Source organism: Hippopotamus amphibius, chromosome 16 (assembly GCF_030028045.1).
Source record: "Hippopotamus amphibius kiboko isolate mHipAmp2 chromosome 16, mHipAmp2.hap2, whole genome shotgun sequence".
Lineage (NCBI taxonomy): Eukaryota > Metazoa > Chordata > Mammalia > Artiodactyla > Hippopotamidae > Hippopotamus > Hippopotamus amphibius.
In genome coordinates this window covers 58300030-58323346 of record NC_080201.1, presented here as the reverse complement: position 1 = coordinate 58323346, position 23317 = coordinate 58300030, and the positions used below count along the sequence as shown (strand labels likewise).

General features: G+C 52.5%; 2 protein-coding genes across 7 annotated transcripts; one reads left to right on the top strand and one right to left on the bottom strand.

Annotated features, from left to right (window-relative positions):
• The first annotated feature begins 31 nt into the window (after positions 1-31).
• On the top strand, positions 32-16251 carry TEAD2 (TEA domain transcription factor 2). Of its 5 annotated transcripts, none has more exons than XM_057712661.1 (13): positions 32-80; positions 1784-2021; positions 2411-2475; positions 2942-3004; positions 4336-4347; positions 4567-4674; positions 4770-4828; positions 8427-8491; positions 9598-9746; positions 12173-12346; positions 13982-14104; positions 14798-14950; positions 15463-16251. In XM_057712661.1, the coding sequence occupies exons 2-13, from the start codon at positions 1790-1792 to the stop codon at positions 15574-15576; spliced, it is 1317 nt and encodes a 438-aa protein (XP_057568644.1). In that variant the 5' UTR covers positions 32-80; positions 1784-1789; the 3' UTR covers positions 15577-16251. The 5 variants fall into 5 exon arrangements, with proteins under 5 accessions (XP_057568644.1, XP_057568642.1, XP_057568643.1 ...); XM_057712659.1 differs by having other exon boundaries at positions 13982-14143; XM_057712658.1 differs by lacking the exon at positions 32-80 and adding an exon at positions 107-124 and having other exon boundaries at positions 13982-14143.
• CD37 (CD37 molecule) lies at positions 16241-21341 on the bottom strand. Of its 2 annotated transcripts, none has more exons than XM_057712665.1 (8): positions 21143-21341; positions 20949-21021; positions 19894-20018; positions 19699-19773; positions 19064-19168; positions 18158-18394; positions 17698-17781; positions 16241-16620 (listed from the first exon to the last, which is right to left on the bottom strand). In XM_057712665.1, exons 1-8 carry the CDS (start codon positions 21209-21211, stop codon positions 16543-16545), a joined length of 846 nt encoding a protein of 281 aa, XP_057568648.1. In that variant the 5' UTR covers positions 21212-21341; the 3' UTR covers positions 16241-16542. The 2 variants fall into 2 exon arrangements, with proteins under 2 accessions (XP_057568648.1, XP_057568647.1); XM_057712664.1 differs by lacking the exon at positions 16241-16620 and adding an exon at positions 16842-17413 and having other exon boundaries at positions 21143-21333.
• Positions 21342-23317: the final 1976 nt, after the last annotated feature.

Genomic DNA, 23317 nt, shown 5'->3' with positions numbered 1-23317 from the left:
TTTCCCAAACAAAGCTCCCGGGCAACTTTCTCCCTCGCAGCGCCCCGCCCGCCCGCGGCTCCCCAGCCCCAGGCCGGGAGGTAGGTAGGAAGGCGCCGGCGGGAGTCGGGGATCCTGCTTTGGGGTGTGTGAGTTCGGGTGGGAAGTTATGCCTTATGAGTTGAGGTGTTTGTGGGACCGTCTCTGAATTGCTTGCCGCCCTCTTTTTGCCCGGGGCTCCGAGTTTGCACTTGTGACCGAGTCTAAGTGTGGAGTTGGGAACTTTCCCCGGAGTTAGGGTGTCTGTTGATGGGTCTGAGATTGGGAGTGTGTGCCTGGGCGTGGGTGAGGGCTGCGGACTGCGGGGGGTGGGGGGGTGAGTGTCTGAGGAGGTGTTGATTTCAAGTGAGAAAGGGCCCCACACTTGTTTCTGACCGAATTGGTTTGTGTGTGTGATTGTGGGCTCCTGGTCCTCCTCATGGAGAAAGGAGGCCTCCTGGGTGGCAGAAGGGGGGCTACGGTGCTTTCTGGATCTTAGGTCTTGTCTCTTTGGAGGTTTGGGGCCTGGGGCGGGAAATTAGGGGGGATCCTTCTGACTCGGCTCCTCCGTCCCTTTGTCTGGCCACATGGGGGAGAGCTGGGCTGTGATTTTGGCCTACGGGGGTCCTGAATGCCTCAGCGCCACTGGGCTCGGCCTGGGGTCTTTGTCTGGGCCGGCGCTCCGGGGTCCGAGGGAGGAGGGGGATGGGGGCCTGGACTCTGGGGTCCTGGGAACGCTGTGGAAGACGCGGAGCCGCCAGGGAGGCGGGATCTGACTGTATTGGAAAAACTTTTCCCCTGTTCCCGGCCTCCGGAAAGTCACTGGGAACTTGAGTTGGATCCGAGCCCACGGCGCAGTGGGGGGAGGGGAGGAAAGGGGCGGGGCCGGGGCCAGAGGGGAGGCTCCCTCGCTGGCCAGCCCCTCCCCTGATGGGGGTTGTGGGAAACTGGGGGAGGGGACGCCTGGGCCCTTTGTTCTGTCTCTCCTGATGGCAGGGCGCCCCTGCCCCCCAGTCTGTGGTTCTGTGGATCTTTCCTGGTCTTGGATTGAGTTTCTGCCCTGAGTTTCTGTCCCACTTCCTCTGGGTCTCTGTCCCCCTCTCTCTGGATCTCTGGTCCCCTTCCCTCTGGGTCTCTGTCCCCCGACACTGGGTCTCTGTTCCCTCTCTTTGGGACTCTGTCCTTCTCTCTCTCTCTCAGTCTCTGAGTCTCTGTCCTCCTCGCTCTAGATCTCCCCGCAGCCTCACTAGGGCCTGTGCCCCTCCTTTTCTAGCAGCTGCTGCTCGCATCCTGGCACCTGTTCTTGGGGTGGGACTGAGAAGATCTCACCCACATCCCCCTTCCCTGCAACTAGGCCCTGACTCCTGTCTTCTTTAAACCAGTAATCCACACCGAAAGTTTCAGCCCTCCTGGACCCTGGTCATTACTCTGGGATCTTCAAGATTTCATCACAATCTAGGCTCCCCCGAGAACACGGACGAGCATGCTCTGACCCTAAGCTTCCCCATAAATCCAGCTGTTTCTCCTCCAGGACCCAGGAGTCCAGGCCTCCAGTTTCCTGCTTCCCTCAGATACAGGAGTTCGGCCTCCAGCCCCCTCCTTTCTGAGACCCAGGAGTCCAGGCCCCCAAACCCTCTCCTCCCTCAGATCCAGGGGTCCTCCAGCCTCCTCCCTCAGACCCAGCAGTCTGGACTCCTAGCCCACCCCGCTCTGAGGTCCCTCTGGGCGGGTCAGGGGAACCTTGCTGAACTCTGTGTTCCTCCAGGCCCAGATGGGGGAACCCCGGGCTGGGGCCCCCCTGGACGATGGCAGCGGCTGGACAGGAAGTGAGGAAGGAAGCGAGGAGGGCACCGGCGGCAGTGAGGGGGCGGGGGGAGACGGGGGCCCAGATGCAGAAGGTGTCTGGAGTCCAGACATCGAGCAGAGCTTCCAGGAGGCCCTGGCCATCTACCCACCCTGTGGCCGACGGAAAATCATCCTGTCTGATGAAGGCAAGATGTATGGTGAGTCCAGCCCTCTTTTGCCTTAGCCCCCACTGGTTAATAAAAATATTAAGCAACATTGGTGGAGCTCTAAACACGTCACATAAAAGCTCAATGTATCCTCACAATGACTCAGGTAAGAGCTAGCATCACCGTTTGCACAGATGAGGAAACCAAGACCAACAAGGCTAAGTGATTCGCCTGAGTCCACACAGAACCAGTGTGTGGCGGAACTGGGATTTGAACCCAGGCAGCCTGGCTCCAAAGCCTGCAGTCATAACTCCTCTCCCTTATAGCCCCTGACTTGCTGTGAGCCTCTGGGAAATGTTGCTTCTCTCTCCTTCCCTGGTGTCCTCTGTGTTGGGAAGTTCTGCTGAAGGTCTGACTCTGTTCCATCTTTGACTTTTCAGGTCGGAATGAGCTGATTGCCCGCTACATCAAGCTGAGAACGGGGAAGACTCGAACTCGCAAACAGGTCTCAGGACTGCCTTGTGGGCTTCTGTTTGGCGTGGGCTTGTCTTCTCAGGGTCATCCTGCCGGCAGATTCACGTTAGAGGAGGGGCTTGTTCATGTGCTTTTGTCTCTGTTCTTGGCACCTCTGTTAGTATGCTCTAACTATGCCTATTTTGGTATAGTTCTCCTAGCAGTTGCATGAGAACCAGAGGGTAAGACAGATCAGAAGAGCCAAAGAGAAAAGGATGGGGAAGGAAAATAAGACCCGGATTTGCTGGGTCTGGGATGATCAGTAGTGTAAGTGAGAGAAGAGTAGCCTTTATGGACACATCTGTGTTCTTCTGCTCCGAGACAAATGAACCTTTCTGTATATTTGACATCTTTTGTGTTTCAGCAGCTCCGTGGGGCACCTTGAGGGAGGGAAGGGGTAGGGGATGCAAGGAGTGAGTGTCTGTGGCCTGAATCTGCTTCTTTTTCACTCCCTTCAGGTCTCTAGTCACATCCAGGTTTTGGCCCGAAGGAAATCGAGGGAAATCCAGTCCAAGCTCAAGGTAGAGGTCAAGGGATCGTGGCAGACACCCTGCAAGGGAGGCACAGACCCTGAGAGAGGGGGATAGAGACCCAGAGAGAGGAGGACAGGGACCCAGACAGAGGAGGACAGAGACTTGGGTGGAGGGGACAGAGACCCAGAGAGAGAGGGCAACAAAGATCCAGAGAAAGAGGGAGAGACACGGGGTGGGGGACAGAGACCCAGGGGTGGGGACAGAGTCACACAGAGAGGTAGACAGAGCTGGGGAGCAGAGACCCAAGGTGGGGAGGTTAGTGGCCCAGCAAAGGGGTGAATAGAGACCCTGGGTAGGAAGAGTATCATAGAGAGAGGGGGACCGTGATTTGGCTTAGAACAGGCAAGAAGGATGGGGCATTGGGCCTCTCCTCTGACTACTGCTGTCTTCACTCTCCCTCTCCTCCCCTCCCCTCCACTCCCTGGTGTCCTCATTGCCTTTTCTCTCTTGTGTGAGAATCTCCTCTTTGTCTCTTTCTGGTTCATCTTCCCACATGGCCTGCCTGCACTTTCTGTGCCCAGAAACCTTCATTTCCTTTCGGAGATGTTCATATCCCTTTTCTGTTTTGCATCCTCTGGATTTCCTGTTCCCTCTTGGACTGAGACCCTCACTTTCTAATCCTCTGAGTTTGGGGTCTTTTCTGCCTCTTCCTTAGGACTTGGGGACCACACTTCCTGTTCTTTTTTTTATTTTTTATTTTTTATTTTTTTGGGGGTACACCAGGTTCAATCATCTGTTTTTATACACATATCCCCGTGTTCCCTCCCTTCCTTGACTCCCCCCCCTCAAGTCCCCCCCACCCTCCCCGCCCCAGTCCTCTAAGGCATCTTCCATCCTCGAGTTGGACTCCCTTTGTTATACAACAACTTCCCACTGCCTGTTCTTTTTGTACCCAAAAGCCTCTCCTTCCTTTTTCTTCAAGTCTGAAAACCTTCACTTCCAGTCTTTGGTCTTTTCTGGACCTCACTGTCTCCCCTCTCTCCTGCCTGGGCCAGGAAATCTTCACTGTCTCTTCCCTCTGGGTCTAAAAGTCTCATTTCCTGTTGCCTGCGTATTCGGAAACCTCCACTTCCGGCTCTTTCTGAGCCTAGAAACCCTTATTGCTGTCTTTTATTCTGGGCGTGGGAACCTCTTTTCCCCTCTAGGCCTGGCCTTCCCTACTCTCTGTTCCATATTCATCCCTTCCTCCGCTGCTCAGCTCAGGGTGGCTGGGCTGTAGGGATTGGGAGGGCAGGAAGGTGAAGGGGACAGTCCAGGCCTCATCTCCTAAGTCATGTTTTCTTTCCTCCTTTGGCACCCTCCCCCACCCCCATGGGCAGGCCCTGAATGTGGTAAGTCCCCCTGCCCATCCTCCCTCCCTTTCCCAGACATTCCTGAGGAGCCAGGAGGGGCAGGGGGCTGTAGTGAGAGGGATTTGGACCCTCCCTCAACCCTTTGCCTTGACTCCCCAACTCTGCATCTCCCCAGGCTCGCCCTGCCCTGTCGCCGTCCCACCCTTCCTGTGTCCACTAGGACTTCCCACTAACATGGACCTCCAACTTTTCCCCCAGGACCAGGTTTCCAAGGACAAAGCTTTTCAGACCATGGCCACCATGTCCTCGGCCCAGCTCATCTCAGCACCTTCCCTGCAGGCCAAACTGGGTCCCGCCGGTCCTCAGGTGGCCTGGGTTGGGGGTTGTGGGGCTCAGGGCTGGAGGGATGGGGGTGCAGTTTCAACAGGAAATTGATTGACCCCGCTTCTTTGTTTCTTCAGGCCCCAGAGCTTTTCCAGTTTTGGTCGGGGGGTTCTGGGCCCCCCTGGAATGTTCCAGAGTAAGTACTTTCTATTCTGGCTCAGCACCTGCTCCCCACCCCCCACCCCTCCCCCTTCCAGACCTTTCTCATCCCACCTTCCAGCTCCTAACTCCCTTGTGAACATAGATTCTGGAGTCAGGCTATCTGCACTTGAATCCCAGGGAGGAGACTGGGGTAATAGTCCAGAGAAGAGAACTAGGTCTGAGCTGGGGTAGTGAGGAGGGGACGGGGCAGAGAGGCAGGAGGAGGAGGGGATGGGGCAGAGAGGCAGGAGGAGGAGGGATGGGGCTGGGGCCTGATGGGCTGAGAAGGAGGGAGGAGGCAAGGACAGTGCTTGGGATCTGGCTGGTGACTGGGGTTGGAGGGGCCATCCAGAAATGTGCAGCCTGGGAGAGGAGCGGGTTTGAGGAGGAAATAAGCTCAGCATGGGATCTGATGAATATGAAGGGCCTGTAGGATGCCCCTGGGGATAATGGCCTCCCAGAGAGATTGTCTGGGCCGCAGAGGCTCATGGAAAGGCAGTTGTAGGTCCAAAGTTTTGGGAACCTCTGTAGGTCCAGAGGGATGCGTGGAGCCCCAGAGGCTCATGACAAAGCCTTATTCTCACCCCATAAAGGTGGTTCTTGGGCCTGAGGTAGAGCGGGATTCTTTGTCTTCTCTCAGAGTCAGAAGGAAGGAAATGGGCTGCTTTGCAGCTCTGAGAGAGCCCTGAGGGTGACAGAATATGCTTCAAGCCTAGATTAGAAGTGGGCCCCAGAGGCTCATGGGAAATGGAGTTTTTAGCCCGGAGAGGTGGCACTGGATCCAGGCTGGGTGGGTGTTGGTAGGGCAGTGTGGCCTCAGGATGGGGAGGCAGGAGCATTGAGAGTGTTGCCAGAGAAAGAGCACAGTGACAGGCTGTGGGATCCAGGCTGGGAGAGAAGAACGTTCCCTGGGAACGTGTTGCTGGATGGAGACACGGGAAAGGGTCCGAACTAGTCCCTGAGGGCCGAAGGAACCACAGGTTTGCAGGGGAGGAGGTTGGGCTGGAAGGAGGGGTGGTTCAGCAAGCATCACACGGGGCACCAGGGTCCCACCTTTTATGGAGCTGAGAGTCAAATGGGGGTGACGAATGCTCCTTAAATCATCACCTACATAAACACTAAATTAAAGTGTGTGCCATGGTGTAAAGAACTGCAACAGGTTCTGGGATGAGGGAGAGAGTTCTGGGGGTTTCTCTGAGGAGGTAACATTGAAGGCTGAGTAGGACTTAGCCAGGTATATAATGGGTTGAAAATATTTTAGGCAGAGAAAACAGCACATGCTAAGGCCCTGAGGTGCGAAAGTTTCGGGAGTTCCAGAAACCAAGAGAAGTATTAAGCCATTGGCCGGTCAGTCAAATGTTTATTGAGCACCTCTTAAGTGCCTGGTACTCTGCTTGGATTGGAGGCACAGCATTGAACAAGTTAGAGTTCCTGCCTTCATGGAGCTTATATACTTGGAGAGGGGAGGAGACAGACAATAAACATGTAATAAATAAATAAGCATTAATAAGAAAACAATAAATGTGGGAAACAAAGCGGGGTGTATGTCCTCTATTTAGGCAGGGGTCATGGAAGGTCTCTTTGAGGAGGTGGCATTTGAGCAGTGGCCCTAATGAGTAAGTGGGTAGGGTACTGGAGTTTAGATTTCAGAACTAGGATGGCAAGTACTAAGTTAACGTTTCCGGGAGTTGGGGTCTAAATGCCCATGGAGTTTGTGTCTTTCTGATCCTGGTCTTTTGACACTTGACCTCTGCCTGATCTCTGACATCTCAATCTCCTCACCATCATCTCCTGGCCTACCTATAGGTTATTGACTTCTAGTGCCTTGCTGTCGGATACTGCAGTCACTAGCCACATGTGGTTATTGAAATTTAAGTAAATTAAAATTAAATAAGAACTCACTTCCTTGGGAATTCCCTGGCGGTACAGTGGTTAGGACTCGGCGCTTTCACTGCTGTGGACTGGTTTCAACCCCTGGTTGGGAAGATCCTGTAAACCGCACGGTGTGGCCAGAAAAAAAAAAACAACAACAACCAGAAAAAGAATTCAGTTCCTCAAATACCCTAGCCACATTCATTCATAGTAGTCACAGGTCATAGTCTCAGTAGCCACATGTGGCCAGTGGCTACTGAATTGAACGGCACATGGCACAGATACAGAACATTTCCATCATCGCTGAAAGTTCTATTGGACAGCACCGCTTTATTTTATTTTTTACAAATTTATTTTATTGAAGTATAGTTGATTTACAATGTTGTGTTAATTTCTTCTGTACAGCAAAGCAATTCAGTTTTATGCACACACACATACACACACACATTCTTTTCCATATTCTTTTCCATTATGGTTTATCACAGGATATTGAATATAGATCCTTGTGCTATACAGTAGAAATTTTTGCTTATCCATTCTATATATAATAGTTTGTATCTAGTAACCCTAAACTTCCAATCCATCTCTTCGGCACCCACCTCCCCCTCAGCAACCACAAGTCTGTTCTCTATGTCTGTGAGTCTGTTTCTGTTTTGTAGACATGCTCATTTGTGGCATATGGTATTTGTCTTTCTCTGTCTGACTTACTTCACTTAGTATGATAATCTCCAGGTCCATCCATGTTGCTGCAAATGGCATTATTTCATTCTTTTTTATGGCTGAGTAGTATTCCATTGTGTGTGTGTGTGTGTGTGTGTGTGTGTGTGTGTGTGTGTGTACACACACACACACATGCCATATCCTCTTTATCCATTCATCTGTTGATGGACACTTAGGTTATTTCCATGTTTCCCTATTGTGAATTGGACAGCACTGCTTTATTTTATTTATTTATTTTTTTAATGTTTTTTTTTAGGTTTTTATTTATTTATTTATTTATTATTGGCTGTGTTGGGTTGGGTCTTCATTGGGGTGTGCGGGCTTCTCATTGTGTGGCTTCTTCTGTTGTGGAGCATAGGCTCCAGGAGCATGGGATTCAGCAGTTGCAGCACTTGGGCTCAGTAGTTGCGGCCACAGGCTTAGTTGCTCTGTGGCATGTGGGATCTTCCTGGACCAGGGCTCAAACCTGTGTCCCTTGCATTGGCAGGTGGATTCTTAACCAGTGTGCCACCAGGGAAGTCCAAGCATTGCTTTCTGTTGTGCTGCCCACCTACCCTGAACTTAGGCCTGATGTCCCACTGGTCATTTTCTCTCCACCCTCTTTCAGCCTCCTCTTTCTCCAAGTTTCCTATTTTTTCTGTTTTCTCCCCACCTCTTGAGACCCCATTTATGTTCTCTTTCTGCCATTTGTGAGAGGTACCAAAATGCCCTCCAGACCACAGGCTTTGTGGTTGGGACTGATCTGGTTTCGAACTCAGGCTCTGCCATGCCAGCTGTGTGATTTTGGGCAGGCCAGTTGACCCTTGTGTGTCTCAGTTTCCTCCTATGCAAAACAAGAAGAGCAGTAATCACACCTACCTCATAGGTTGTGAGGCTTCAATGAATTGGTACCCACAATGTGCTCTCATGGGTTCTGCTTTGCCATGGCCCCTCAGTAAATGTTAGCTGGTACAATTAGCATCTTTCCTTCTTGCTGACCCCTAGCTTCCTTTCTCCTTCAGTGTGAAGCCATTCTCGCAGACACCATTCTCCTTGTCACTGACTCCTCCATCTACTGACCTCCCAGGTAAGAGCCTGTTCTCCACCCTCCCTTGTTTTCCCCTCTCTCTTCTCAGCCCCTACTGCCTTTCCTTCAACACTCCATTAATCAGGGAATACATTCTTACTGAGGTCCAGCTCTGAGGCAGGGCCTGTGAGGGTATGGAAAGACGAGTCACAGAATTTATAGTGGTTAAGAGCCTGGCCTCTAGCCAGATCTACTGGCTTTATGTTCTGTCAGTTGCTAAACTAAAGGACATTGGGGACATTGATACATCAATCAAGATTCTTTCAGCTGCCAGTAACAGAAACCCAAATCAAACTTGAAGACAAAAAAAAAAAAGAAAGAAAGAGAGAAAGAAAGAAAGCAAGGAAGGAAGGAAGGAAGGAAGGAAGGAAGGAAAGAAGGATTTATTGGTTTAGGTAACTGATATTTCAGGAGTTATGGCTTTAGGCATGGCTAGATCCAGGGGCTCAAATGGTAGCATCAGGACTTGCTTGGTTCTACTTTTCTCTGTGGTGGCTTCATTCCCAGACAGGCTCTTTCCACCTGGTAGCAAAGATGACTTCCAGAAGTCCATGCTGATGTGGTCCTAAGAGCTCACATTGGTGAAAGAGAACTCAGGTTCCACAGATTCATCAATTGGGAATGCTTTTGGCTGCAAGTTGCAAAATATCCAAATTAATTGTGCCTTAAATAGTAAAGGCTTTAATGATTCCACATAACAAAAAGTCTGGAGGTGGGCTGCTCCTGTGCTGGCTTAGCAGCTCAGCAATACCAGGACTGGCATCTCTATAGGTCTCTTTGGCCTCTGTCTTATTATCCCAAGATGGCTGTTGTGACTCCAGGCATCACATCCCAAGTAGGACTTGGCCAGAGCCAAAAGCTTTCTCCTCCCAAAGTTCTGTCTTTTTCATTCAGGAAGAAACTCCTTCCCAGAAGCCCCCCAGCAGATTTCCCCTAACGTCTCATTGGCCAGGACTGTGTCACATGGCCACCTCTAGCTGCAAGGGAGGCGGGGAAAGTGAGTATTTAGCTTTTTCAGCTTCTAAGTGGAGGCAGGCAAGAGAGAATAGTGCTTGATATATTTAATAAATGTTAGCAACTTTTATTGTTTTTTCTTCTCTCTCTAGGGTACGAGCCCCCCCAAGCCCTCTCACCTCCTGCTTTGCCCCCACCAGCCCCATCACCCCCCGCCTGGCAGGCGCGGGCTCTGGGCACTGCTCGGTTGCAGTTGGTGGAGTTCTCGGCCTTTGTGGAACCACCGGATGCAGCTGACTCTGTGAGTGAAATTTTGGGATAGTCCCGGGGGGGGGGGGGGGGGGGGCGGGGTTGGGTTTGAAACAAACAGTGTTATAAGAAGGGAAAGCATAAAGCAGTGGTTCTCAAATTTATGCATGGAGGGTTTGTTAAAACACAGATTGCTAGGCCCATCCCTAGAATTTCAGATTCAGTTGGTCTGGTGTAGGATCTGAGAATTTGCCTTTCTAGTAAGCTCCCAGGTGATGTTGATGCTGCTAGTCCAGGGACTACACTTTGAGTACTAGGATAAAGAAATGGGAGGGTTGGGGTCATGTGTTGGGAAGGCCAGAGAAATCCCCCAGGACCTCGTTTATTCATTCAGTAAACATTTTGGAGCACCTACTGTGTGGCAGGCTTTGTGGTAGATAATGGGAACCTGGAGAAGAAAATCTGTTTTTAGGTGCAAGCTTTCCTGGCCTAGGATGAAGACAAATGCCGTATTAGTCAGAGTGGACTGACTGTTAGAAGAAATAACCCCCAAGCCTCAGGGACTGAACATCAGAGAAGTTTCTCACTCATTAACATTTCAATGTGGCTGGTGGGCAGGAGCGTACCACACAGTGATTTGGGGAATCCAACCTTCTTCCATTTTGTGGCTCTGCCATTTTCTAGGGCTTCAGAAGATGCTGCTGGATGCTCTGCATCTGGCTGGCAGATGGTGAAAGGGAGAGAGTCAAGAACTGTGCAGGTTTTATGAGTCTGGCTTAGAAGTGGCAATGATCAGGGCTGCTCACATCCCATTGGCCAGAATGTAGTCACATGGTCACACCTAACTGCAGAGGAGCCTGGGAAGTGTAGTTTCGCTGTGTGACGAGGAACTGGGGTTTGTGAATCCAGCAGTCTCTGCCACAGCGACCTCAACACTAGTTGCTGTATATTGTGGTTGTGGTAAAACCCAAGTCAGATCAGGTTAAAACCCTCCCATCTCATTTGTAGCAAAAGCTACAGTCCTTTCAGTTGCCTACAAAGGCTCTGGGTGATCTTACCTTCATTCCTGTCCTGATCTTACCTACTGCCTTCTCACTTGTGTTTACTCTGCTCTGGGCACACTGGCCTCCATGCCCTTTCTCAAACATGCCAGCCCCACTCCAGGTTCAGGGCCTTTGCACCTGAATCTGCTTTTCCTGGATATCTCCATTCTCTCCCTCCATTCATTCAGGCCTTTGCTTGACTATCTTCTCAGATTGGCTTTCCCAAACCACTTTATGGAAAAAGCCGGCTACCATCACTCTTGATCCCTTTACTGTGCTTTATTTTTTCATATCGTACATCACCCTCTGAAGGTTATACTATCCACGGAATGATTTAAAAATTTTTCTGTCTCTGTCAATAGGTCCATGAGGTCAGGGACTTTGCCTTGTAGCCCTGGGACCAAGAATAGTGCCTGCATACAGTAGGTTGCTCGATAGATGTCTGTTGAATAACAAGTATGTGCTGGGATAGGGGACGCTCACATTTCTGTGGGTGTACAGAGGAGTAATTATACCTGGGGAGTGAGTGAAGATTTCCTGGAGATGACAAGACTTGAGTTGGGCTTTGAGGGTTATATAGGAGTTTGCCATGTGCAGAACTGGATGTTTGAGACACAGAGATAGAAACAGCATGAAGTTTTCAGGGAAACAAATCATTGAATATGGTGGGAGCTGGTGAGGCTGCAGATAGGTGGGGAGGTGCTGGTTCTGGAGGAGCTGGCATTGCCAAGCTGAGTGAGGGACCCAGAGTTTGTCTAGAGGGTGATGGGGAACCATAGAAAATGTAGGGCAGAGAGATACAGATCAAGGGAGGCTTCCAGGAAGAGGCAGATTTGGATGGACTTGGGCCTGGAAAGATGGAAGGAGGATTTGTATTGGAAGAGAGGAGGAATATTTTCAGGCTATGGACAGGAGTGATAAGAACAGGAACAGACAGGAAGTCCTGATTTGGGCTGGGTAGATTCCCATCCATCTATCCATCCGTCCGTCCATCTGTCCATGAACACCTATTCAGTACAGGGCCAGGTTGAGGGGATGTGGGCTTTGTCCTTGGAGCACTGGGGAGCCATGGGAGGACTATGAGCAGAGGAGGGCTAGGGTCAGCTCTGGAGGCATGTGAGTGATGAACTGGAGAGGAGAGACTGGAGGCTGGGAGGCCAGGGAGAAGGCTGGGGTGAGGGTGGGAGGGGACAGGGCTGTGGGGATGGAGAGCAGGACAGTGCAGAGAATTGGGCAGTAAGGACAGGGCTTGGGGACTGAGGTACTGTGTGAGTAAAGGGGCAGCAGGGAGTGGAGACAGTGCCTGAGAGCTGGGCCCAGTGGGACAGCGAGCAGGAGCTGTGGCAATGGTGATGGGGTGGGGGGTGGGCTTGGGCAGTGAGGGCTGAGGGTCCAGCCCGTCTCCCACTCCTCATCCATGGCTGTCCCTCCTCAGTACCAGAGGCACCTGTTTGTACACATCAGCCAGCACTGCCCCAGCCCTGGAGCACCTCCCCTTGAGAGTGTGGATGTCCGGCAGATCTATGACAAATTCCCTGAGAAAAAGGGCGGTCTGCGGGAGCTCTATGATCGTGGCCCCCCCCATGCCTTCTTCCTGGTCAAGTTCTGGGTGAGTTCCACCACCAAAAACAAAAGTGCTCATAAATCATGTGGCCTCTCAGCTAAGGCCTCTAAGGGAAATAGTCTCAGGACCTACCAGGTCAGCCTAAGCTTTACCAGTCCTCAGGGCTCAGAGTCTCAGCCCCCTTAGCAACAAGGAACACCAAGGAGTTCTGCCCACAGGGTGGGACGGATGGGACCAGTGCGGGTGTGGGGACTTCTAGCCTCCCCAGATCCCACTAGACTTTGCCACACCCAGTCATGTGACTGATATGGCCCAGGGGATTGGCTGGTGACATTTCAGACTTCCCTATGTCCCACCTGATCATAGCAGGCCTCATTGCTAAGGAATGGCCCCTTCCCCTTAGCAAATGAATCCTGGAGTATTTGGTCTTTAAAGAAGGGAAAAGGCTTTGCTGGGTTCCACCAGATCCTGTTGTTAAGAATGTCTGGCCCTGAAAAAGTGATTGAAGGAGCTGGGGAGTGGCTTGGTAAAGTCCTCTATTTATTTAGCAATCATTTATTGAGCACTTAATATATACTAAGCCAGGTATTTAATTGTGAATAAGAGGGGTTCTTAGGCTTATTTGGTTTTGGTGTCCAGTACGATGACTGATACATTCGCAATAAATAGTGAATGTTTAGGAGGTGCTAACTCTTGTGGTAACTAGGGCTGTGGAGGGATCTACGTAGTCTCTGAGAAGGAAAGCCCATAGCTACCGTGGTTATAAAGCATTCTGGTATGTGATGTGGAGGCCTGAGATGGCTCTGAGGATGTGCTGCTGAAGTTTTAGACATTGTTAGGGCTTAAGACAGGCCTCACAAGGTCCCAGGTCTGGAGGGCAACACTTCAGAAGCCCAGTATGTAAAGGGCTGCAGGGGAGTGGCTGGGAAGGCCTTCTGTTTTGTTTGGCTTCACAAGGCCCTGTTGCCAGGGTGATGGATGGAGTCAGGCCTCTGAGGAGAGGACTAAACCACCCTGGAGAATGACCTGACCAAGTTAGCAACTACAGGGAGGAAAAGGAAAAGATGTGTGCCTCCTAGGAAGGTGATCAAGGGGCTCAGACCAAAGGTGTGATGGGGTCTTAGGCTCTACTTGGCCTAATGGACTGTCTGCCAATTGGCCACTGGGGTCATGAAGGGATTTGACATCTGAGAATTGGCTGAAAGGGCCTGGAAGAGTTTTCTAGAGAGGAGTCAGGCTTCCCTTCCCTAGACCTCACTAGGTCCCTTTGCTAGGGAGTAGCCACTTGTCTTAGCAACCAGGGTCATGAAGGGCCCTGGGGGAGAGCCTCTGGTTGCTAGGGAATAGCTGCCTCCTTAGCAGCCAGGCCCTTGGAAGGGGCTGAACTCCTGACTTGGGGGTTTCAGGAGAAAAAGTTGAATTCCAGGGCCTCTTTGGTGGGGAAGTTACCGGGGAGAGAGGGTCAGGACCATTGAGGGATCCAGACATCTTTAACAGTAAGGGGAGGAAGGGTGGGTCTTCTCCAGAAACTGGCCCATGGAGAGGTGGGGACTTTGAATATTGTGGAAGAGAGATGGGCAACTGCAGGGCAATGGGCAACACCAGGCTGTGGAGCAGAAGAATCCCCACCCTTTATAAGGGACATCCCCTCCAGTTTACCTGTGCCTCCCCATCTCCCAGGCCGACCTGAACTGGGGCCCGAGTGGCGAGGAGGTGGGGGCCGGCGGCAGCAGTGGTGGCTTCTATGGAGTGAGCAGCCAGTATGAGAGCCTGGAGCACATGACCCTCACCTGTTCCTCCAAGGTCTGCTCCTTTGGCAAGCAGGTGGTGGAGAAGGTGGAGGTGAGGCTGGAGGGGTGGAGCTCTGGGCGGGTGAGTGCCCAGCCACCTGCCACTTTGGGGGTGCAGACTAAATGGACGAGGAGCCACAACAGCTCAGGCCTTTGGGAGTCTCTGTGGTGGGTGGGGGGCGTCCTAGCCTCTTTAATGCATGGGCTGAGAGCTAATCTGGAGTTCCAAAGTGATGTGTAGGGGTCACTTTGAGGGTTTAAAGATATTTTGTGGTACAGATGTTTACAGTCACTAAGATTCAAAAGGTTCTTGTGGATGTGGAGGAGTCTGCAGGGCAAGGAGGTTCAAGGGTCACACTTAGGGGCTGCAGAGGGCTTGAGGGGGTCTCAAGTACAGAGGTCATATAGACTTTGGAGATCTCGTGGAGGGTCTTTGGAAGGTTTGAGGGCCTGGTGGGTTTTGAGGGTTCAGAGCACAGCTTTGAGAGGCTGGAGGGGTCCCTGGTCACAGGCTCAGTGATCCTAAGCTGGGTACCCAAGGGTTCAGGGTCCCATCTTTGGTCATTGCGGATGGGGCAATGGAGGGAAGATGGTGGTGGTGAATGGGTGTAGCATCTGAGAGGTGGCATGGAGTGGGGCTCAGTTCCTGGGGTGACCCCTGTGTCTCTGAGTCACTGTCCTACCCACTCCCCATCCCCTGGTATAGACGGAGCGTGCCCAGCTGGAGGATGGGAGGTTCGTGTATCGCCTGCTGCGCTCACCCATGTGTGAATACCTGGTGAATTTCCTGCACAAACTGCGGCAGCTGCCTGAGCGCTATATGATGAACAGTGTCCTGGAGAACTTCACCATCCTCCAGGTAATATGCCGGTCCCTACCCTGATATGGGAGTGCCCACAGCAGACCTTCAGCCTGGGGACCTTTCATCTGGGAAACTGACACAGTGGGGACCTCACACTTGACCCTTAGCTTAGGGGACCCCTTTACCCAGGGAACTGATACGGTGGGGATTCCACAGCATTCTCATAAAAGGGAAACTGACCTGGAGGATACCCCACAGAGGATCTTCAGCTTAGGGGACCCCCTTCACAGGGAACCTAACCCCCTAGCCCAGAGAACATGATATGTATGGTAGAATCTCCTTTAAGTCTGGGGACTGTGATGTGGTGGGGACCCCCCTTGATCTGATGTGAGGCCCCTCCCTGCTGACCCTCAGACCTAGAACCTAGCATGTTGGGCATCCTGTCTACCTGGGGGAACATGACATGGTAGGGACCCTTTTCTTGGGTATCCCATGATTCCTTGGGGAGGGCACAGTGTTCCCTGCCCTCCCTTCCAAGCATAAACCCCTTCTCCTGGCCTCCTTGGCAGGTGGTGACAAACAGAGACACCCAGGAACTGCTGCTCTGTACCGCCTACGTCTTCGAGGTCTCCACCAGCGAGCGGGGGGCCCAGCACCACATTTACCGCCTGGTCAGGGACTGAAGGGGGATCCCAGAAGTGGCTCACCCCTGGAATACCCTCCTCCCAGGAAGGACCTCCAGCTTTCCTCATGCTTCTTACTTGGGGAGGGGGCTGCTCCCTGTTAGGACCTTAAAAGCTGGGTGGTGAGTTAAATGGGCTGGGACTGAGAGGAAAGGATGGATCCTGATATTGGGACCTCACAGGGGTGTCTGAAAGGACAGATCACTCCAGAGCATTAGACACTGGGGACAGGAGTGAGATAACCCCTGGGACAGCACTGGTTTCTGTCTCTGACAGGCACCCTCCCCCTTCTCTGTTCTGGATGTTTTGGAGGGCCCCAGTTACACATTGGCTTGTCCCTCTCTGTTTTTCAGCGCCCCCTTCTTCCCAATCTGCCTCTCCTTACCACCCCCATCCTGGAACCCTGATATGGAATATTGAAGGTTAACCCTTTTTGTGCAGGAGCAGAGCCAGGTGGGCCCTGGAATTTTTTTTTTTTAATATAATGAGATATTTATAAGTGGGTGTTAGGGTTGTGACTTTTTCTCAGCTGGGCAAGCAGTGGGGTGAGGCTTTTTAATCTCATGCCCTCTTCTAAATGAGCCGTGGGGCTAGACTGTGTTGCCTCTCTCTCCTCCCCTCCCCCAAAGTGTGTTGGTTTGTGTTTTGACAGAGGATAAAGCTATTTTACCAAAACGCAGGGGATTTATTTGGGGTTTGGGCTAAAAATAATCTAGTGGGAGGTGGTAGGCCGACAGATGAGGCAAGGAAATGAAGTGTTTAGGGACAGGAAGCTGGTGGCCGGAAACCCTGGGTCCCACGGGAGAGGTGACAGCAGCGGGGCAGGCAGACACCTGGGTCCCCGAGGGTAATGAGGGCTCAATGGCTGGGGACAACTGGGGATTAAACAAGTATTTACAGGCGACAGGGAACTAAATGTCCAGGGCACTTGAGGCGGTCGGGGCGGGGCTTCGGGAAGGGCGGGGCCTAGCGGTACCGAGATATCCGATCGTAGAAGTGGTCCAGGTTTCTGCACAGGAATATGGAGAGCGTCATGAAGCTGAGCTACAAGAAAGAAGACGCGGTCAGAGGGGTCAAGGGGGCGCCGGGGAGAGTCGGGGGTCCCCAAGGTAAAAACCTAGGGGGTGGGGCCAGGGGAAGAAAATGAGGGCCCGCTAGTTGGGCGGGGCTACGTCATGGGAGGTGTGGAGAAGGGAGTAGATAAAAGGGCGGGGCCAGAGGAAGAACCGGGCCTGGTTGTGAAAGACTCGGTCTGGGACGGGAGTTTGGAGAATGTGGCGGAATTAAGGGTAAAAGGGCTCGAGGTCATGGGCAGGACACCAAAGATATGGTCTGGCCGGGGAGGGGTGGGAGCAGAGTTGAAGCAGGAAAGAGGAATAGGGTGTGGGGTAGGGGGAATCCAGCTGCGTCTAGCATAGGTCTAGAGTCTGAGAAGGAGCGTGACCCAGAGAAAGCCCAGAGTCCTTTATTCCGGAGGCTCATCTATCTCCCCCTCCGTCTCGGCCTCTAATTCCATCTCGGCCTCCATCTCCGCGGCTGCACTCCCGGTCTCAGGTTGTTCCTCGTCTTGATCCCAAAGTGGCCAGGGACCCAGAGCCATGGGCAGCTTGCCCTGCGGGGCCTTGTCCCCCCAGTTGGGGCAGGCACCCGCCATGCCCCAGCCACCCCACAGGCTGCCGCTACGCCCGCTGCTGCTCAGCACACCAAAGCGCCCGCCACCGCCGTCAGTGCTCGGGCCGGGCCCGGGGCTCGAATAGTAGGCACCTGGCACCTGCGGCTGGGGTTCCTGGTGGAGCACGCTGCGTGGTAGCAGCAGGCTCAGCCCCGCCACACTCACCTGCCGGGAAAGGGGAGGGATATTGCGGCCAATAGCAGGAGGCTGGTATGCCAAGGAGGACCAATGGGAGCCTCGCAAAGAAGGGCGGCAACGCCTGCTCCCTCCGCGCAGCCAATCAGGGCTCAAAGAGGCTAGGTCTCCTCCCTCGTCCCAGGTGGAGCCGCAGAAGGGCCTGGATTGGCTGACGCTCTAACACGCATGCGCCTTTCCCAGATACTGGTTGGACGTGCTATTTGGGGCGGGGATACCTAGGCCAATCGCGAGTGGGGGCGGGACCAGATTACCTCAAGTAGAGCCACGCCGAGACAAATGCCCACTATAGAGATGAGGTTGTTGTGCAACCAGTTCTGGAGACTCCGTTCGCAGCCCTGGGATATAAGGGAGAGGTTATAGATAGGGTTCTTTTTGGGATTTGCCCTCAAGCCCGGGCCCACTGTTCTCAGCCCAGCCTTAACCCCTCTTTAAGGTACCGCCCCACTTGCCTAGTTCAAGTTCTAGTTCTCTAGTTACCAGACTACTTACCAGACTAACTTTCTAATCTCTCCCCTTCGGCAGGTCCAAGCCATCTCCCTCCCCAGGTATCAGCGTTCCACATCCTGCCCTTTCGCCAAGACCTTTTCTTTAGGCCCCGCCCTTCAAAGACCCCGCCCCTTGTAAGGAGCTCTTTCCCTCTTGTAGTATCGCCCTTTCTCGTAGCCCCACCCTGTCAACCCCTCCAAGTCCTGCGCTCCAAATCCTCCCAACCTCGCGGTAGATGTAGCTGTTCGCTGGGACCACGCAAATGTCTGCATAGTGCCGGGGTGGCGCCAGCGTTCCGAGCCGGCTGAACTGGGGGAAGGAGATTTTATCGAAAATTGCGGAGTCGTTGGTCGCGGATGAGTTAAAGCAGGAGCAGGGCACGCGGTGTCCTTCCGATTCGTTGCTTCTCAGGCTGGGGATACGGAACCAGTCCTGAGGAGAGTTCCAGCCGCAGCAGTGCAGCTAGGAGAGGGACAAGAGTCAGAGGAACAGGGGCTGGAGGGATGCAAGATGCTTTGGGGGATCGGGGGACTGGGTGATGGGTATGAAGTCATATTGGGGAGTAGAGGGCTAAGTGATGGGTGCAGGGTGGGGGACTGTGAGCTGTGCTCGGGTCACGGCAGGACCACGGGACATTAGGGGAACATGAGGTTGGGAGAGGCGAGTCACGGGGGCGGAGGTCATGGGGCTGGGGGAGGAGCTGCAAAATCGTGCTGTGGACTGACGACTGGGTAGGCAAAACAATTTAGCCTCAGGTAGGCTGAGAGGGATGGGAGGATGGGATGGGAGGGCGGGGCCGTGTGAGTGACCACGGAATGGAGTCTCACTTGGGCCGGGTCCCTTGGGAACCAGAGTCACTACTGGGCAGAGAGTGGGGACAAGCTAGGGCCTTGGGGCTGAGGGCTGAGTCTTTTCGAGGCAGGGGGCGGAGCTAGTGCACGGGCTGGGAGATGTGGGAACTGGGCGATGTTACCACGGCAGGAGGTGGTGTACGTGGGTGGGGTTACATTAGGTCCTAGAGCTGGGGGCTCGGGTCGCGTCGGCGCCAAGTCTCCTCCAGGAGGAGTGCAGAGCCACATCAGAATCCCAGAGCTAGAGGGAGGGATTCTGGTGGGTGGGGGCCTCCCGCACCTGAAACTGCACGTAGTCCCAGCTCTCCTCCGCCGCCGTCTCCTCCGGGTGGGAGCGGTAGGTTTGGATCGTCTTCAGCACTACGTCCTTCACTTTCCGCTCCAGCTGACAGGCCGAGAGTGAGGCTGAACCCCCACCTGCCTCTCCTCCGCCATCTGCCCCAACTCTCTCCAGCCGCTACATGGCTATCTCAGCCTCAGGTGGTCCCTGAGCATCTTCATGTTGGCCTTGGTTTTCCACTGAATGGCTAGCTATGTCTCTGTCCCTCAAAATCTCTCTCTCTGCCTGTTTCTACTGTCTTTCTTTCCGTTTCTCCACTATCTCCCGCGAAAGGTTTCTGCCTCTTTCTTGGAGCCTTCTGTTAATCTGAGTGTTTTTTCTTTTTCTGTTTCCCTTTGAATCTGTGTCTCTCTTCCTTTGTCTATGTTCATGAATCTTTTTCTGACCCTCCCTGTCTCTAGCTCCTTATCTGTGTCTGCCAGTCTCTGTATTTGTCTCTCTCTTTCTGTGTGTCTGTTTTTTCTCTCTCTGTTATTTCTCTTTGTCTATGTCAGCCCGCGTCTGCCTTTATTTCTGTCTCTTTCCACCCCTCACATGCCCACTCACTAGCTGAGCGGGGGAGAAGGCGAGCTCACCTGGACCTTCTGAGTGGAGATGAGGATTCCCAGGGTGATCTGTGTGGCAAACAGGAGCAGCAGTGTCCCAAAATACTGGGGAGGGGCAGAGTGGAGAGGTCAGGCTGAACCCCTCTCCAGGATGAAGGGGCTGCCAGGGCTCTATTTGAGGGCATGATGTGACTGATTCTAGGGATGGGGGGGAGGGGCACTTACCAGGCCCAGGAGGCAGCGGAACTCCTTCAGGGCCCCCACACAGCCCAGGAGGGCAAGGCCCATGGTGAGGACTCCTGAGATGGCCAGGGCCTTAGACCAGATCTGCAAGGGCATGAAGGACAAGCCTGGGGGAGGTGAGAGGCAGTGACATTGGGCTCCATGTGCACAGCTCCAGGCAGCCCCATTCCACACCCACACACCACCCAAGTGGGGAACAGTGAGCTGGGGGGCCTCTTCCTGGGCTCCTGGCATCCTTTTCTCTGAGTCTCTGTCTCTGTCCCCCCTGAATCTCTCTGTCCCTCTTCTTCTGGGATTCTCTCCACTTTTCTCTGGGTCTCTGTCCTTCTGTCTCTTTGGATTTCTGTTCCCTTCTTTCTGGATCTCTGTCCCTCTTTCTTCCCGGGTCTGTCTTTCCCTATTGTTCTCAGTCTCTCTCTCCTCCTTCAGCTCCTCCTCACCCCACTAGTTTCAGACCCATCGCTTGTTCTGTGACATTGGATCAGCCATCTAAACCTCCCTGAGACCTAGGGAATAATGCTATCTATTTCCTAGAGTTGTTTTGAGGAACACATGAGAAGCATGTGTTCAATCTGGTCCTCTACAAAGGGCAAACATCCATGAAATATGAGCTATTAGAATTTTGACTATTACCCCATTGTTATTTTCCTACAATTATTATGAGTGTTAATCTGTTCTACTTCCTTGCTATGTGACATCCAGTAAGTGACTTCCCCTCTCTGAACCTCAAGAGAGGGAAGATTTGTGGGAGAATCCGATGAGCATCTGTCCAAGATCTGACACCTAGGAAGTGTCTGAGAAGTGGCCATTATTATTATCATTATTATTGGTATGCACAACTCATTTGCCAGAGGAAGAAGCTAAGGCTCAGAGAGTTGTGGCAGTAGGAAGTGGTGGAGCAGAACCCAAGATCAGACCAGGGAGTTGGGCACCATGGGGCTCCCTGGGACAAGGGAGACCACAGGAGGTCCCTTGGAGGGGAGCTCAGTTCACGTCTGCTCCAGGAAGGCCCACCCGGACTGCCCCAGCCCCCTTACCCAGAAAAGACACGAAGCTGGTTTTGTCGATGAGTATCCAGATACCGAAGCAAAAAATAAGGCTGCCTAGGACCTGGGGAGAGGAGAGGAGAGTCTGGCCGGTGGGCAAGGCCGGTGGGCAAAGGGAGGATATAAGATTGGGCGGCTGCAGCAGGGACTGGGGCCCTGAGCTGGGGAGCCGGGAGGCAACTTACGAAGAAGAAGAGGTTGAAAACGAAGAGGAGGTACTTGATGAAGCTGAGGCAGCTGTCCTGGGCTGACATCTTCTCCTAGAGGTGTGAGAGACCAGTGGGAGGGACAGGATGAAGGGGTGGTGGCAGTAGGGAGACAGGCAGAAAGAAAGACCGTGAGAGAGAGAGCTAGGGAGAGGCTGAGAGAGAAGAGAAAGGAAGAACTCAGAGAAAGAGGAAGTTCCAGGGGTGGAACCCCACCCCCTCCCTCTGCATGCGAAGTGACTTTCGTCTGTGTCTCCATCCGCCTCTCCCTCACCTGCCCCCTGGGATGCACACACCAGTACCTGAGGGGCCTTGGAATTGGTGGGCACCAAGGACACACCAGGCAGTTCCTCCCAGGTCTCCATGGCTCAGGCTGCGGGACCCACAGGGAATCCTGATCTACTTGCAACCATCTCCTCTGGGCACCAGGACCCCAGGCTGGCCCTGGACAGCAGCCGACCTCACAGACACTCTGACCTCACTGCCTGCGAAGCTCTGCCATCTCTGCATTCATCTCTGTTCCCACTTCCCAGCCAGCCCTCCCAGTCTCTCGTCCTCTCTCTGGGTCTCTGTTCTTTTCTCTCTGGATCTTTATCCCTCTCTTTATCTCTGGGTCTCTGTCCTCTCCCCACTGCTAGGTCTCTATCCTCTCCCTCTCTGGTTTCTGGCTACTTAGATGCATGCCTGTCCTTCTTTCCTGTTTAACTACCCCCATCCCCACCTTCCCATCATTGCCCCTCTCGCAGAGCCTGCATCCTGTTCTTGGCAACAAGTGTAGACCAAGGTGCTCCCATGTGCTGGGCCAGGGGTTGGGCACCTGGGGGAAGTGAAAGTGCTGCAGGTCCCAAGTGGGAAGGTCCCCAGTGTTAGGGGGTGACTTGGCAGTACCAAAACACCCAGAGCGGAAGCTGAGCCTCGGGCAGTACTTCCTGCTTCTGCAGTGAGGCCCCGAGAAGGGCAGGCTCCACGCTAGTCAGGATTGAGCCCAGGAGCTCGGCTGTTAGGTCCAGGTTGGCAGTACCTGAGGTCTCTAGGCCTGAGCTGTGCAGCTAGCAGCCTCTGAAGTCTCACCTGATGCCAAGCAGTCTCCTCACTTTTGTGAAGTCCCAAATGCCTCATGGATTTTTAACATCATGGATGTTCCTACCACCTTGACATCCACCCAGGCCCTGGAAAACCAGACCTTCTTAGAAACCCAGTACCTTCTGTCTCTTCTGAGTGATCGCATCCACTTTTTTAAAAAAGGCTCCAAATGTAATTAATTTTCTTATTAATGTCATAAAAATCAATTCATATTAATAGTATTCTGATTTTTGATTCTGGGCTTTACTCCCCCCCCAACTTTATTGAGGAATAACTGACAAGTATAATTGCACATATTTAAAGTGTACAGAATGATGATTTTATATGTATATATGTACATACATTATACTATATATATATAGTGGAGTGATTACCTGGCTCAAGATAATTAACAAATTCATCATCTCACATAGCAAACTCAGTGTGTGTGCTGGGAACACTTAAGGCCTACTCTCAGCAACTTTCCAGCACACAAAACTGTATCATTAACTATAGTCGCCATGCTATACACTAGATCCTCTGATCAGAACTTATTTCTCTTATAAGTGAATGTTTATACCCTTAGACCTATGTCTCCCCATTTTCCCCACTCCCCAGCCCCTGGCAATCACCATTCTACAATCTGTTTCTATGAAATCGGCCTTAAAGAATTTTTTTTAAAAAAGATTCTACATACTAAATGATACCAGTATTTTTCTTTCTCTCTCTGGCTAATTTCACTTAGCATAATGTCCCCCTTCCTCCCCATCCCCCGCCCTGGCTCCCCCAAAGTTTCACCCATGTTGTCCCGAATGGCAGAATTTTCTTTTTTATGGATGAATAATATTCCATTGTGATATATATTTTAAGGTTAGGGTTAGGGATATATAACATTTTCTTGATCCATTCATCTGTTGAAGGACATTTGCTTCCATATCTTGGCTATTGTGAATAATGCTACAATGAACATGAGTGAAAAGGTATCTCTTCAAGATGTTGATTTCATTTCCTTTGGATATATACCCAGAAGTGGCATTGCTGGAGCATATGGTGCTTCTATTTTTAATTTCTTGAGGAATCTCCATACTGTTT